Here is a 17,140-nt window from a genome sequence, read left to right on the forward strand (position 1 = left end):
CAAAAACATTAAAGAAAAAGAAAACAAACAAATCTTGCCTATGTTTAGCAGAAAACACCTCCTGTTAGTTTACCCTCAAACTCTTTCCTAAATTAAGCAGAACACCATGCAGGAGAAACCCAGCTCAGGTGAGTTCAGAATACATGCCCTAAGGTGTATTATGGAAGATGTTAATTAATACAGACAAAATTGATAATGTTTATTTATTATTAGATAATATAAAGCTAATAGATCTAGTCTGTTTCCCCTCCATCCCGTCAACCAAGTCATGTGATGCATACACTCTGCGTTTGAATACTAGCTTACAAAAAGCCAACCAGAACTCTGTAAGACAAGGCATGTATGTGCCTATTGCTATACCACAACTGAGTCATCAAGACTACTAGGAGCATGATTTAAACATCAGGTCCTTTTTGCTGTGTCAATTATCTTTGATTCTCTTATTTATTTTCAAGCATTTATAAGAGGTGTAATGTGTTTATGCTCTGCAAAGGCTCTGTCACTTTAAAAACAATACATTGCAACCTTTTGCATGAAATTAATGAATTCATTATCAACATAAAGGACAGACAAGCTCACATGTAGTCAGTAAAAATCCATTAAGAAGTCTCAAGGCAATGAACTGAATAGCACAGTTCACTGTGCAGCTGCCATGATGTATGCGCCAAAACCACCAACTGGGACAAAAAAAAGAGAACCCCAATAAAGCTCTTAGCTTTATACCTCTTTCTTTATTCATTTCATTCTTCCCTCACGCCAGAATCATGCTGATCAGGCTTGCAAACAATGTTCCATGAAAACAGTAATACATACGGTGCATTAGAAATACAGGTACATGAAAAAGAACGCCAGTGACAAAAACAACAGAGAAAGTGAGCAGCTACCAGAACAAGATCGTAACACCAACACTTGCCAACCGGCATTTGAAGACCTCTGTTCTCAAGAGTCTGTGAGACAGAGAGAAGAGAGTGGACTGAGAAAAAGGGGAGAAAAGGATGGTTTGAAGGAGAAAGTAATAGAAGAGTTATGGTCCGAGAATCAAAGAAGAGACAGAGGTGCATGGACCAGGGGAGAGGAATATGGCCTGAGAGAGGATTTCAAGTTCCCCAGTCACGGAAGAGAAATACCACTAAGCGATCTATGCCTCCAGCCAAAAGTTAACAACCCCACTTGACTTTCAAATATCCAGCTCTCATAAGAAACTTCTTATGGACATTTCAAAGATGTAGAATTGTTCCTAGGAATAATTTCAAGGAGAGAATGAAATCAAGATAGTCATAGGCTGCTCCTGGAAAATTCCCCAATAGAATGTCTAAATATGTCAGCTAGATTATTCAGTAAGAGTTATTGACTCAGCTTTACTCAGCAGAGGTTCAAATAAGTATAGAGGTGGAAGGACCCTGAAACTCCTAGGGGTAGTGTAGGCTGCTGGCCTGTTTCCCAGTCCAGGAAGGACTCTCTGTCATAACTCAAATATTTTTCAGGCCAAAGTTTCATTCTTCAACATTAAACTTAGGGAAAACGTCAGCACAAAAAGTAGTTCCTTTGCCAACCCTGAGCTGCAACTCCCAGAGGGTTTCTCCTTGCCTCTCATTACTGTAAGATTTTTTTTTAAGTCAAGTCCCTAGAGGGGTGACATCAGGACTCAAGAGTTAAAGATTAGGAAGAATTTTTAATTTTGGTTTCAGCTGACTTAATGTTCCCCATTTCCTTCCCCAGGAGTCTCTTGCTTGTCCTCTGATGCCTTTCAGATAGAATGCCGATCACACCAATAAAATTCCAACCAGCGGAAGCTTTGCATGGAGCCCGGCACTTCTTGTGTAGCACCATCTCCTGGAACCCCTGACACTTTTTGTATCACTGAGATGTTTGCAGGCAGCATTTTCAAAGGATTTTCCTGGATCTCAACTGATCCAACATTTTAAGGCTGCTGGATTGGGCTTCTGGGGCAACACAGATACTTCATAATTCTGCCATTTTGAGAAATTCTTCAAAAATATTATCTAACTTTTTACACTGTCCTCATCTCCATAGTACCAGAACACCTTGTCTCTGTTACACTGCTCTACAGCCAAAATGCTTCTGAAATAAATGTAGTCAAACTTTACTAATTCTGGGTCACTGAGAATGAAAATGATGCTTAAAATTGTTGATTGGCTCTAGCTGTCAAAGAAGAAAAAGTGGACTGTGCATTATCCAAACATTCCATCAGCTATACGCCCAGTACCCCACAGAGAAGGACTGCCGGTTCCTGATGCACCAGAATCATTCTCACTTGAGTCAGATGAGGAAGAGGAAGAGGATGAAACTTCTAGTCCTGAACCATCAATGTCACAGGACCCACATTTTCTCCCATCCTCCTCCTCTGAACCACACCTCATAACATAAGGTGAACTGAATGACCTTGTCAGGGATTTGGAACTACCCAAGAGTAAGGCAGAGCTGTTGGGCTCCAGACTACAGCAGTGGAATCTCCTGGCAGGTGATGTTAGGGTTTCCATGTTCCGTGACCGTCAAAAGGATCTTGTCCCATTCTTCTTCATGGAAGGTGATCTTGTAGCCTGCAACAACGTCGATGGTGTGATGGCAGCCCTCAACATCGTTCACGATCCAGATGAGTGGAGACTGTTCATTGATTCATCGAAGACGAGTCTTAAAGCTGTTTTACTGCATAATGGCAATGTTTTGCCATCAATTCCAGTTGGTCATGCAGTCCATATGAAGGAAACCTATGACAACATGAAACAACTTTTGAGGTGCATAAACTATGACCAACATCAGTGGCAGCTTTGTGGCGATTTGAAGGTTGTTGCTCTCTTGCTTGGTCTGCAGACTGGATATACAAAGTACTGCTGTTTTCTCTGCGAATGGGATAGTCGTGCAAGAGATTCCCACTACATCAAGAAAGATTGGCCACTCCGACAGTCACTGGAGCCTGGGAGGAAAAGTGTTCAGCATCCACCACTTGTTGAATCAAGGAAGATTATGTTACCACCCTTACACATCAAACTGGGTCTGATGAAGAACTTTGTCAAGGCCATTGACAAAACACAAGCAGCTTTCAAGTACCTCCGTGGAAAATTTCCAAGGTTAAGTGAAGCTAAGATAAAGGAAGGTGTCTTTGTTGGTCCTCAGATTCGTGAACTTCTTCGAGATGATGCATTTGACCATGCACTGCGTGGCAAGGAAAAGATGGCATGGAAAGCCTTCCAGTTAGTGGCAATAAATTTTCTCGGAAACAACAAGGCAGACAATTACAGGTTGTTGGTGGAAAACCTCCTCAAGGCATACAAAAGCCTTGGTTGCAACATGTCACTAAAGATACATTTTTTGCACTCTCATCTAGATTTTTTTCCACCGAACTGCGGAGCAGTGAGCGACAAGCACGGCAAGCGATTTCACCAGGACATTGCAACAATGGAGAAACGCTATCAGGGCAAATGGAGCCCATCAATGCTTGCAGACTATTGCTGTACAGTGACAAGAGATGCTCCATTTAATGAATACAAGAGACAAGCCAAGAAGCGCTGAGTAGACACTGAATAGGACTAAACTATGTACATAATAGTTTTTTGCCTTTTGTTTCATAATAAATTTTATTTATATAACCCGTTTGCTGATTTTTAAAGTGTTACATAAACAGGACAGGTGAAATATTATCATGTAAAGCAACCATAAACACATGAAAAGACCTAGGTTTACAATTTATGATTAAAACTCTATCTATACAATATACATAGACATAAAATGTAAAAACTTAAATATCTTAGAAACAGTAGCCAATCAGTTGTTTTAATTGTCATATTTGAATTCAGCACATCAAAATACATAATAAATAGCCCATTTTATCTCTGACGCAGATGACTTCTCAAAAATTGTAGACCAATGTTATTGCTAGCTACAGATCGTGAGTACTGAAAAGTTCAAGCTTTTGTGCCTGCTAAACAACCTCCCTTTAGCTACTCACCATGAGGAAAAATACAGCAACACAGGACATCAGTCATGTCCTAATATTGAAAGTGACTTGGGTTTAGTTTAGTTTAATTCTAAATGAAACTGATATACAATGAACCCTTGTTTGAAATATCCTACAGCAATAACCTAAGTATGACTCTTTAGGCTACACTATATTATCTATACCCCAGATAAACTACAGCAGACCAGACTTAAACACAGAGTAATTTATGTGGCTGTATTGTATGCGTGCATTAGTTTTAATTATATACTCATATGCTTCCTCTCAAAAGCCAAAGAGGCAACGATAATAAGAATGATTATGTCTGTAACCATAACTGCATAGTTATTACTTATACCTCCACAATAGAAAAATATTGTAATAGAAATCTTTAAACCCGGAGAAAAGGGCCTATATATAAAAGGTGCAGTAAAAACTGTCATACTGGATCAACCAATGAACCATCTATTCCTGTGCCCTGGAAGTAGTCAGTACCAGAAGCTTCAGAGGAAGGTGTATGAAACACCATTATGCACCATTATGAGTTACCACCACTTAGGGGAAGTTTCTTTCTAACCCAGGTAGTTATGCTTTTAAGGACCATTCTGGGTCAGGGGTGGGTGGAGAGAGTGGGTGTTCCAGGAGGCATTGTGACTTGGATAGGGGGCACAATGCCTACTTGAGAGCCAACGAGCATAGCCACCTTGCCAGCCATGGCACTGCCTCACTGACTAGTGTGAAGAAGAAATGAGCCCATAACTCTGCTCCTTTGGACAAGCCTCGCATGCACCTTGTGCCTTCCAAACAACAGGAGTGTGATTGTGCTGCAGGTGCAGGAAGGGAAGGACCCTTATACCCCAATGCAGAAGTCTGGCACAATCAAACCCCAAATTATCAAACAGCAGCATTTCACTTGATTAGGCACTATTGGCAGGCAAATAAACAATAGGGGCCCCAAATGAGATCAGGGCCCTGCTGTGCTAGGTGCTGTACATACACACAGGAAGAGACAATCTTTGTTTTAAAATGGCTTACAACGTATCTCCTTTAAGTTCCAATTCCTTATTGTACTGAAAATACCTTTCAAGCAGGAAACACACACACAGAAGTGCACATGGCTAAGCACTGAAAGATACCCACACCCAGCCTGCTTCCAAAAGTTAATACAAAGCTAGAATCTCCCCAGGAAGTCAACCCCAATTCCACTTTTCTTAAACCGATCTATAAGTCAAGAAAATGAGGGTCATTACAGCAGGTAAGCCTATCACTTAGGTGTAGCATGTAAATATTTTTCTCATTGCAAATGAATGTATAATAGAGACTACAATATAATAGAAAACTGACTGAAAATTCATAGAAATGCCATGGGAAAATTTTCATAATGGACTTATTTTCTGAAAAAAGACATTATTCACAGAATGTGGTAAAAATATAGTGAATTGGGCTTTGAGAAAAATTGCAAGACTGTTCAATAAAAAGACAAAATACCAACACTCTTCAGGCAGCAGGAGGTAAAACGAAATATAGGAAAGTTCCCCTGAATAAAAAAACCTAAAATTGGAGGAGAACATTTACTGCTCTCCTCCAGCATAGCAACCTTTCTAAGGGATTCAGATAATGGGATCTTAATTCTAGTCATGTTGGGAGTACAAGAAATGAGAGTTAGAACTTTAAAATGGGTACCACTGGAAAATTGGAAAGGTTAGTGGAGACCAGATCAACAAGTGAAATATAAAGAAAGGATCTGCCCTAAGTCTAACTGGCTCTTTCACTTAGGAGTATCCAAGAGTTTGTCAGGGTAAATTGCTACTCATTATAGACTTGACCACCGATTCATATAACACATTTAATTAAACCAAGTAACACTAGAATTTGCACACTGGTTCAGTTTATCTATGAACAGATATGGGGTCAACTTTTCAAAACAGCCTGTCAATGGGACTTATGGGCCTAAAGTCACTTGAGAAAATTAGACTGGCATTTTTGAAATTTTACTCCCGGAGTCTATTTTCAATAGTATAATGACAGGCATGTGAGAGCTCCAGATCAAAGGCAATTATGAGAGAAGAGGGGAAGCTAGTGGAGGTCGAGTGGCTTAGAGAAGTGTTTTGGTGGGTTTAGCTCAATTCTTTCTGGGCAAATATCACAACAGCCACCATCACAAGCAGCACTAACTCACATCTTAGGCAACCTTGGCAAGGACTAAGTAGACATGGAGAGTGAACTCAATGGGATTTCTCCAGAATATGATGCAGTGGGGGAATTAGAGAAGTTTGTCCTACTGCCATCAGTAAAGGCTAAATAGAAAACTTTAGTCTTCTGTGCTGACACCTTTAACCAACATGAAATTCCCTTAAAGAACACACTTTTTAAAATGCAATATGCCATCTGCACACACACACTCTAAATTCCACCATTGCCCATCTCACCAATGTTTTCTCCGTCTCAGGGATTTCTGGAAACGTGGTCTGCAATGTCACAGCTGCAGAACAAGGGCATGAGTGTTGTTTCCTGCCCACAAATACCTTTGTGCAGGGCCGGTGCAAGGAAGTTTCGTGCCCTCGGCAAAACTTCCCCCTTGCGTCCCGTCCCCCCCAGCTAACCTCGCCCCCCCCCCCACACGGCAGCTAACCCAGACCCCCAGCTGGGGAGCCCCCCCCCACAGCAGCTATCCCCCCTCTGCAGCTAACCCCGCCTGGGGAGCCCCCCGTGGCAGCTAACCCTAGCCTCCTCCGCTGAGCACGCCGGCACCGCTCTAATTCTCCTCCCCTCCCAGGCTTGCGGCGCCGATTGGAGGAGACTTAGAGCGGGGGCTGTGTGCTCAGCGGAGGAGGCAGAGTGGAGGTGATCTGGGGCAGGGAGCGGTTCCCCTGTGCGTCCCCCCATGTTATTGCGGGCGGCCCCCTCCCGGCCCCCCCGCCGCCCCAGCTCACCTTCACTCCACCTCCTCGCAGCGGTGGCAGGTTTGTAGAAATTTTGGTGGTTCCCAGAACCCGCGCCCGCCCAAACTCTGAGTTTGGGTGAGGGAGGAGGTCTGGGGTGCAGGCCCTAGGCTGGGGCAGGGGATTGGGGTGCAGGCTCTGGGAGGGAGTTTTGGGATGGGAGGGGTCCAGAGGGATGGGGTGCGGGGGTGAGGGCTGTGGCTGCAGATGAGGGGTTTGGAGTGTGGAAGGGGCTCAGGGCAAGAGTTGGGGTGTAGACTCTGTCTGGGGCTGGGAATGGGGGATTTGGGGTGTGGGAGGGGCTCAGGGCGACAGTAGGAGTGTGGGGGGGTGAGGACTCTGGCTGGGACTGGGGATAAGGTGTTTGGGGTGCTGGAGGGGCTCTGGGAGAGGGTCAGAGTGTGGGGGGGATGAGGGCTCTGGCTGGGACTGGGGATAAGGTGTTTGGGGTGCTGGAGGGGCTCAGGGCTTGGGCAGAGGGTTGAGGGTGCAGTGGGGGAGTGAAAGCTCTGGCTGGGGGTGTGGGCTCTGGAGTGGGGCAGAGCTGGGGATGAGTTTGGGGTACAGGCAGGCTGCTCCGGGACAGGACCCAGAGAGGAGGACTCTCCCCAGCTCTTTCCCTGCCAGCAGCAGCAAGCTCTGGTGTACGAGCCTCCCTTTCCTGCCCCCCTGTCCAGCAGCACACTCACCCCCACCACTGTCACTGCATGTGCTCCTAGGGTCCCTCTCAGGTCCTGGAATCTCCCTTGCCTCCCCCATGGTGGGGCGCTGCGTGTGCCTCCTCCCCTGCTGTTGCCCCTGACTGTAGCCTCACTGGGGGTGAGGAATGGGGGTGCCTCCTGGCCCAGCATGGGGCAGGAGCGGTGACTGCGGGCAGGGGGGTCCCCTGTGCTGCTGGAGGGTCCCATTGGAAAATGAAAGGGTCTGAGGGGGAAGGGCAGGCTCAGAGTCAGTCTGTCCTGGCAATGGGCAAGGGGGGCGCTAGGACCCTGCGGCAGCAGTTGCTGCAGGGAAGCAGCATGGAGAAGACAAAGACAGACAGGCTCTGCTCCCAGACAGAGACGCTCTGCTCCTCTGCTCCGGGGGCCTGTGAAAGGCGAGCGGGGGGCGGGGGCAGCAAGTCTGGGCCGGGGACACTCGGGGAAGGCGTGGGGGGGCTGCAGGTGGGGCCAGGGGGGACACACGGCCCCAATATTGCTGGAGCTGGGCCTCTGGCTCTGAATTGCTGGTGCCCGAGCACCACATGGATATGGAAGTCGCTGCCTATGCCTCCTCGCCTGAGCGGGCTTTTAGGCATCCCCAACCACTAGGCGCCCTAGGCAGCCGCCTAGTTTGCCTAAATGGTTGCACCGGCCCTGCCTTTGTGAGCAGAATCCCAGTTTGCCTAAAACAGCAGACCTGGAGTATAAGCCGAGCCTCATTGCCGTCTGACCTAACTCAGCTGTTGGGGTCAGAATCTGTGCTCATCTCAGCTGGTGGACTGGGAGCAGCGGTTGAGGTTATAACATGAAGGCATGAGGAGTCTAATTAGGTCCAGATGCTGAACTAGGGCATAGACAAGTTTTAAGGGTCCTTGAGGTATTTCTAGTATTATTTACAAAATCATAATATACAGAAAGACCTTTTGTACAACTACGCTCTTACTAGTTATGGAAGGCCTGAAGCCCTGCTAACCTTGGCAAGGCGATGCAAAGACCCAGCTTCCCAGTACATGATTCTGCATATGGTTGCTCCAACCCAGCAAATACATCTGGAGGGGATACTGTAAGGTCAATAACCAGTGCCACTGTATCATCAATCTCTTCTTAAGTTTAACTTCAGAATGCAAATAGGTGAGGGTATTTGTAAAGAGGTCTGAGAGGTAGAATCTATAGCACAGCTGCCTTTTATTGAGCATACGTCCCGAGCAGCCACATTATCAGACATGAATGACGTGTGTGTGGCTTGGGGCATGGAAAGAAAAAGCAGAGAGAAATGAGAAGAGGGAACCTTTTACCTGACAGGTGCTCCACGGGACTGAGCAGGCTTCAACATGACTGTGATGGTAGTGTCCGTTTCATTCAAAGGGGAGTCCGTGTCGTATTCAGGCATAGATGGTGCTGTGGCAGAACAGAGACCAATGTGTAAATTATCCACTAGTTTTTGTTTTCAGTAGCTTTGGCAAAATAACACGAATCACTCTTGCAGCCTGGGTAGCATTTTTCATCTGAGATGTTGAAATACTTTTACAAGTATTAAGGGTGGAATTTTCAAAGCTGTTTAAAAGATTTGGACACCCACTTCCCTTTAAAAAAATAATGGGAATTGGACTCAAAATTTCCTAGACGGCTTTGAAAATCTCTCTCTAATTAGTTAAGCCTCAGCACTCCTGTGAAAATGGCATCATTCTCTACATTTTCACATGAAGAGCCACACAGAGGTTAAGTCTTATCTTGGCTAAAGGTCACATAGTGTGTCAACAATAGAGCTGAGATAGAAGCCAGGAGTCCCAACTCTTATTCTCCAGCATTTATCACTAGATTACACTTCCTACACCTGAGATGCAACTTTCACTGTTTAGGCCTGAGCTAAGCTGAACCTTTGTGAGCTGTAAGATAAAGATTCTTAGGGAGGTGTGGGAATTAGCCAGGTTATCTCACACTCAGCACCATAGTACTGTCACAGACACACATACAGAACTACATAGTCTGTATTTTTGGTATTAAGTCTACCCACTAATTAGTACTGGGGACTTTTTCAAGAAAACAAGATATTGACTTTCTTATAAGTTAGTTTTTCTGCTACCTATCTCCCCTTCTTGCTTCCCCACTTGAAATCAGACTCCTGTTTGGGACAACACTATTTTTTGCTGTGGAAGAAGTGCAGATACCACAAACAGCATTAGGATTTCAGGTGGGGAACAAGCAGCAGCAGCAGCAGATGAATCCTATAAGGTGCAGAGATCCAGGTTTTGTGCAAGTGCCTTTAGCTAAAAAGAACATGGAGGGATTAAATGCAGAAAATATGTTATCTGAATAGCCTAGTTCCAATCAGTGCAGCTATAACTTAGAGAAGTGACTTGGTAAAACTGCATTATTGGAGGTCCTATATTTCTCTACCATGACCTCCAGGTCAAATCAGCCTTTTTACAAGTTGATGATGTCTCAGAAACTGAAAACTGTCAAGATCCTGGTTTCTATTAGTGGTTCTGCCACTGACTTATTTTGAGGCCTTGTGCAAGTCACTTAACTTCCCTATTCCTTTAACATCCTCCCATCAATAAAATGGTGATGATTTTATGGGGGAAATGAATCTCTGAAATCTTTATATAAGAAACTCTATATTAAGGAAGCATTTAAATAAAAAGCTTGTTATAGGACAATTACCTTAACTATGAAGTTTTATTTGTATTTCAATATTTTCTAGCGATGCACAGCCTATTGTGCCAGATGCTTTACAGGCATAGTAAAAGACTGTGCTGGCCTCAAAGAGTTTACAATCATACTTTAAGACAAGACAAAATCGGTGAACAAAACACACATTGTGGAAGGACTGGGTAACAATAACAGGGAGTGTAATTCTGTGATCAGTATTTGCATTAGTTACCATGCACATGCAGGCGACATACCAGTTTTTCCTTACACTTAAAATATGAAACAGCTAAGTGATAGCTCGGCAAATGTTGGCTTTTTGGCAACCACTGAATAGTAACATAATTACTATACAATTGCATGGTGTTTACTATTTTAGGGCCCACTGAAGTCAACAGAAGTTTTGTCACTGACTTCAGCAGGAGCAGAATTGGGCCCTTAATAGTTACCAAGAGATTATGATGATAAACATATACACACACACATTGCGGCAAGATATGCATACCTGGTCATTAAAAAAAATTACCAAAAAGTCCTATAAAAACACCATAATAGGTGGAAACATGTTAGTAATCAAAAGCCCAACACAAAAATCCTTATTCCTGAACACTGCCTTCTTGGGCATTGGTTTTATGACAAGCATAATGAGAGCTTTCAAGTTGTGAACACAGGAGTAGCCAGGCAATGAGATGATCTAATGTTAGTGACTATGCTATTGCCTGTGTCAAGCCTCTGAGCCTACCCACTATGAACCAGATGTTTCAGAAGCCTGTGAAGACAGACTGAGCTGATTGCTCATGTGCAATCAAGTGCGGGGGTTACTCTAACTTGATTTCTGAATATTCACTGAATGCTAAAATAAAAGCAAATGGAATCAGAGAGGGAAAGGCACTAGCATTATTGTGCAATCGTATCTTTGTTATGTTACAAGTGTGCAGAGTGTGCTCCGTCTCCTTCTACTGGTAGGTCCACATGGAGGCTAACAGTCTATGTGGCTGATATGAGCTAATGGAGTTGCTTCTTTAGCTCAAGTATGGAGATCTGCACTTTTGTGCTGAAAGTCAAGGGTTCAAACCCTGCTGATGATTAGTGGAAGGAATGGTTATATGATGCTTTCTTGATGCTTATTCTCTCATTTATGTCTAGTGCATTGGCAACATTGTCCTCTTTCAAAATTTGTTAATAAAAACGAAGCAGAAAAGTGCATTGCAGTGCACAGTTTTACAAGGCAGTTGGCTATGATTTGGGGCATCGCAATTGTCTGAGGACATCTGCACACTAAAATTCAGCACTCAAGGTTTGCCTTAAGCTTTCCTCTGCTAGGTAAAGATACAAAGCAAAGCCAAAGGTATTCCGATTATTCACTGTTCTCAAAGAGGTGAAAAAATGAACCAGGCGAATAACACGTTATCCCAATGCTGTCATTTTAATTGTAAAATCTTTCTATAAATCTAATCCAGCACTTGGTTCTCCCCTATCCAATTCCTCTATCCTCCTCTGAAACTCATCTAGCAATAGCCTCCTCTTTCTCTGCAGGTGCAAGCGCCTTCTTCTCTGCAGCTCCTGCGGTCTTTAACAGCCTTCCTAGGCATACCTGCCTTGGACTCTCCATCTTTTCTCCAGTCCCATTTGGAAAAAATTACCTCTCTCCTTGTTCATACCTCTCCATTGCTCTATCCTTCTGATATTATTTAACTAGCTCCATTATCACTCCCTGTGGAGCGTTTTGAAGATACAAGACAAACATTTTCAAAGAATTCTCTAAAACTAGGCACTCGGTGTAAATGTACACTCAGTCAGTTGCAGGGAAAACAAATGATGTCATCTAACACATTGTCTGCATCTACAAATCAGCTATTTATTATTAGGTACTATTTTCACACACTCCATCAAATATGGCTGTTGGGGGGAGCCCACGTTTAAAATTTGCTCCACAGAGTTTGTATGGTGTTGAAATTATCATCATCATACTTAATATGGGATACAACCATAAATTCCCTTATTAAATCCAAAAGACAAATGGTATTTACACAGTTGCTCCAAACTTACTTTAAAATGCCTAAGCACTCAACACACCCACACAGTAATATGCAGTTATAGGCATTGATTAGGCACTTACAACAGGACTAGAGCTGGGATGCCCAAAACCATGTTTCCTGGGTCCAGCTGGATAGACAAATAACTAGCAATGAACCCTTTAAGAGTCCACCCTTTTATAACTTATCTATCAGAACCTGTGTGACAATAGTCACTGCTTCTTGAATTACTTTCTTTGCTGAAACTCGTTAGAACCGTCTTTGATCATTGGGGCTTTTCTTCAAAGATTTCCATCCTGTATTTACACAGACTGCAGATTATATATATTCTTCAGCCAAGCTAACAACGCTTTATGGAGCTATCTTATCCTACAGACAGAGATACTATGCCAAGTCATTTGTTCTTGCTTTATTAGTTTGTTTAATTTGGATCTACAAAGGACAAACCAAGGCCAGGCCTCTTCCCTTCTCCCCCAGTGCCATACCTGAAATTTTAGTTGCGATCCGTGTTGTGATGGGAGGCCCGAAGCCCTTCACTGTGCTGGCTTTGATGGTGAACGAATAGGTAGTACCTGGATATAACCCTACAAAGAGGTGGTGAGTTTCATTCCTTAGTTTGAAGATCTTTCCCCTCTGGCTGGACAAGTCAGCACTGGGATCTAAGGACCCAACAGCTTTGTATGTAATCTGCAAATAAAGAACAGATAGAGTCAGGGTGGTTGTGCTGACATCAGAATTGTCAGGCGAAAAAACAGATCTGGTTTCATTATGTTCCATGAATGGGTTTTTACTTGGACGCTGGAGATCCAAGCATGATCTTTCATCCAAAGTTTCACTTAATAGAGGGTCTGATTTTTCATTTCCATTACCAACAGGCTCAGACTGCAGCATAAACTGATTTAAGAAGTGGATGAACAATTTTTTTTTAAAGAAATCTCTTAATTTCTTCAGCCAAATTAAAGTTGACAGCAGGATTTTCATGAATATTTCTGGTGTAATTCCTTCCCCTCACCCTTCTCCCTGTGATGTGAAAAGACTCATGGGAAAAATTCCCATCAAGTATTTTTCCTGCCAGCTAGTGGCCTGATCGAAAGCCAATTGAAGTTAATGGGAGTCCTTCTATTGACTTCAACTGGCTTTGGATCAGGTCTAAAACAGAAAGAATTCTTGACCCAGAGAGAATATTCTTTTAAGAACATGAAATAAATACCGTGAAGGCATTACACAAATTCCCCCCTCTCTTTGCCTGTGTTTTTGAGACTGTTTCAGACTGATTTTTTTTCTGACTTTGTCCTTGGTTTTGAGGGTTTGTGTATGAGTGCTGTCCCTGATTTCCACCTCAGAGTGTTGGCAGAAAGGTACGGATCCAGACAGATATTCATGAGTACATATATTGCTAGTGATAACACACCTTTAGAGAAATACAAGCCCAAAGCACACCTTTGAAATTCTGTCTGAGTTCCATTATGCCTACCAGTGGCAAGTCTGTGAATATACAGACATTGGAGGTAAAACTCATGACTTATTTACCAGCTGATTCCTTCCCTATGTTTCAAATTCAATCCAATGGTGGCTCAGTTTCAACTGAACTGTCAATATAATATACTGTACTCTACAGCTCCCCTAACCTTTCCTGATATTACAGGATCCTTGCTTATTTGTAATGAAACACTATGAATAAATCAATGTATTTTAATATAGCAAGTCTTCAATTTTTTATGAAGGTCTTCACGAGAATCTAATTCCTGGATTTGCCAGAAAAAGGCTTTGAAAATTCTAAGTCCCTCGTATTATGACAGGAAGAAAACGTTGCATTTTGAAGAAAAAACAAATATATAATGTTAAAAAAGGAGTATCTTATAACAGGTTTGAAAACAGACAGAGGCCAATTCTTACTGGCACCATGCAGGAGCAGCAAACAACACTGTTATTTAGACAGAGGCAGATCACAAAAGAGAAAGCTGATACACAGAGAATAGGTTGGATTACAGGGAAGAAGAGTGAATTCCACCAGGATCCATAATGATATAGAGCAGCAAGAACTGAGGAGAGTGGCACCCTCAAAAGCAGCTCTATTAAATCAGCTTGTCAGTATTTTCAATTTAAACTCACTATTTTCCCAAGGAACTATACATTGCAATTTATTTTGTTGCTACTTACCAGCAGCTGGCTATACAGAGTCAGATCTCAGGACAAAGGGTCATTAAAAAAACCACAACCACTGGAAGCAGAACACTTTATTCACCTTCGGGGGCAGCGCAGAGGGAACAATTGCAGCTGCCTTAACAAAACATTTTCAAAGAGGGAGAGGAAGAGAACTTTAGGTAAAACACTGTTAGGTTCTGAGGAAAAGATCATAGCCCTGGCTCTGCTACAGATGAAGCAAATTTAAAAAATAAAATTTATTCATTCAGGGTTTAGTTTTGAGTCACAAGCAACAAAAAAACTTCAAAAACAGACTCAAACGAGAGACTGCTGAATTGGAATTAATTTGCAAATTGGACACCATTAAATTAGTCTTGAATAAAGACCGGGAGTGGATGGGTCATTACACAAAGTAAAACTATTTCCCCATGTTTATTCCCCCCTCCCTCCCCACGGTTCCTCACACCCAGGAGCGCCGCCAGCTTTTCTGCCGCCCTAGGCGGCGGAAGGTCCTGCCCCGAAATGCCGCCGCGGTCGCTGCCCCCCAAATTGTAGCACCCTAGGCGACTGCCTAGGTCACCTAATGGGTTGCACCGGCCCTGCTCACATCTTCTTGTCAACTGCTGGAAATGGGCCATTTTGATTACCACTACAAAAAGTTTTTTTCCTCTCCTGCTGGTAATAGCTCACCTTAACTGATCACTCTCGTTATAGTGTGTATGGTAATACCCATCGTTTCATGTTCTCTGGGTATATATATATATATATATATATATATATATATATATATATATATATATATATATCTTCCTACTGTATTTTCCACTGCATGCATCCGATGAAGTGGATTTTAGCCCACACAAGCTTATGCTTAAATAAATGTGTTAGTCTCTAAGGTGCCACAAGTACTCCTGTTCTTTCTACAAGCAGGAGAGACTGTTAACCTCTTGGAACCTGCATGCTGTGTTTGTACTAATAAAATGTAGAAACAGCATTTTTAGAATAGTCTTCAGGTGCTGGGTAGGAGTTCAGGGATTGGGAAATTGGGAATAGGATAAGGAAATTTCCAGCTCTAGGTCACTGAAAATCCTGCCCATATGATGGCCAGCCAGTATCCTATGTGAATTCAGTTAGTTGGCTCAGTACAGGTCTTAGCAGACTGACTGAATGCAACAATGCAGTTCACACAGACCATCCCATTTCCATCAGATGGTATTGACTTTCGATAACATTAGCAGGGAGACCACAGAAGAGAAGTGGAGGAATCTTGCACTACAACTGTCCTTCATCTATGGATAAATAGAAGAGGCTACTCATCAATAATCCATCAATCTTCATTTTTAAAAATTAACAAACAAACAAAACAACAAAAGAAATCAGATACTTAAGGCAAATGAAACTTCAGCAATATTTTCGATAAAAAGTAAGTTATGGAGCTTTACAAGTCAGATTCTGCTCATTAGAGTCTGCATGGAAGACTTGCATGGGGGGCACACAAACTATAGAGGAACTCAACTTGTGAAGTCTGGAACCTGATTCAGAGTTGAATCCAATATTCATCACAGTTTTGGTAGGGAGTAAGCAGCATTCCAGAGGGAGGGCCTGTTTCAGATTCAGGGTTGCAGTTTAGGCAAATTAGAGAGTGAGAAGCCCTACCAACAAAAGTTTTGATCCAGATGAGAATCTGAAGTTTCTCAGAGGTGTGAGCTTTTTGGGGTGGGGTGGGGAAAGGGGATTATTCTTGGTATTACTGTAGGACCTAAAGGACCCACAGGAGAAAGGCCGCATTGTGCAAGGCTATTGCAGTCATGGGTGTTTTCTGATCAGAGACTTCAGAGTGTGTGACATTGTATGATGGGTTCGTGTTGCAAACAGAAGATAGACTATAATGTTATCTTACTTTTCTATAGTGCGTTTCATGCAAACGACGCCAAATCTCTTTACAAACTGTACAACCTACTTAGAATGTACAAAGCATTTTCACTTTTATTCCACTTACCACACACAACTTTTGTGAAGATTAGTTAATGTCTGCGCCGTCCTTCAAACACTAAGTGCTACAGAAACAGCAAGTATTATTATTCCGAGCTTTAAAACATAACATGACTTACGATGGAACATTTGACGCTTTCTTGCAATCTGACTTCACCATCAGTGACCCATGATTGGTGTGCTTTCTTTATATATCTGTAGGCTTTCAATTAAAGTTCAAGGTTTTCCTCTGTATAGTACAATCAAATTAGATGCTATTGTGCGCTATTCCTTATAATCCATCTTCCCATTGCCTTAGAACCTTAGTGCTGTCCCTTGGAACCAAGAAGTAGCTCCCTGTTCATGTAAGCTTCTATTTATCTAAACAAACAAATCCATTTTGTCACGTACAAAGCTTGGAACACACACTGTGTATGTCTACACTACAATGCAAGCCCAGGGTTCAAACCCCCTTCTGTCTATACACAAATCTCAACAACCTGGGGCTCAGACCCAGGACCCCCCAGTGATGGAAGGCACAAGCCAGAGTCAAGCCATGACCCAAGGCGTGACGTTGCACTCCATAATGTTTTATGGAAACACGCTTATGAGTGTGAATATGATGTAACTGGAATATGCTTTATGCAAAAGGTCTCTTGTAAGGTATCATTGCAAAGCTTATGATCTACTGAGTGTGTTCATCCCATTTGTTTGCATGTATTATTTCTATGTCTGGAGTTA

The 17,140-nt window shown here is 42.9% G+C and overlaps 1 protein-coding gene across 6 annotated transcripts in view; it reads right to left on the minus strand.

The window, feature by feature from the left end:
- Positions 1–17,140, minus strand: part of PTPRT (protein tyrosine phosphatase receptor type T) — a 736,092-nt gene that overhangs the window by 172,385 nt on the left and 546,567 nt on the right. For all 6 annotated transcript variants that reach the window (XM_005295345.3, XM_005295344.3, XM_005295348.3 and 3 more), the window contains exons 10-11: positions 12,769–12,970; positions 8,894–8,996 (exon numbers count right to left, since the gene is read on the minus strand). In XM_005295345.3, coding sequence (XP_005295402.1) covers positions 8,894–8,996; positions 12,769–12,970 — 305 coding nt within the window. The remainder of the gene's footprint in view (positions 1–8,893; positions 8,997–12,768; positions 12,971–17,140) is intronic.

Source organism: Chrysemys picta, chromosome 13 (genome assembly GCF_011386835.1).
Source record: "Chrysemys picta bellii isolate R12L10 chromosome 13, ASM1138683v2, whole genome shotgun sequence".
NCBI lineage: Eukaryota > Metazoa > Chordata > Testudines > Emydidae > Chrysemys > Chrysemys picta.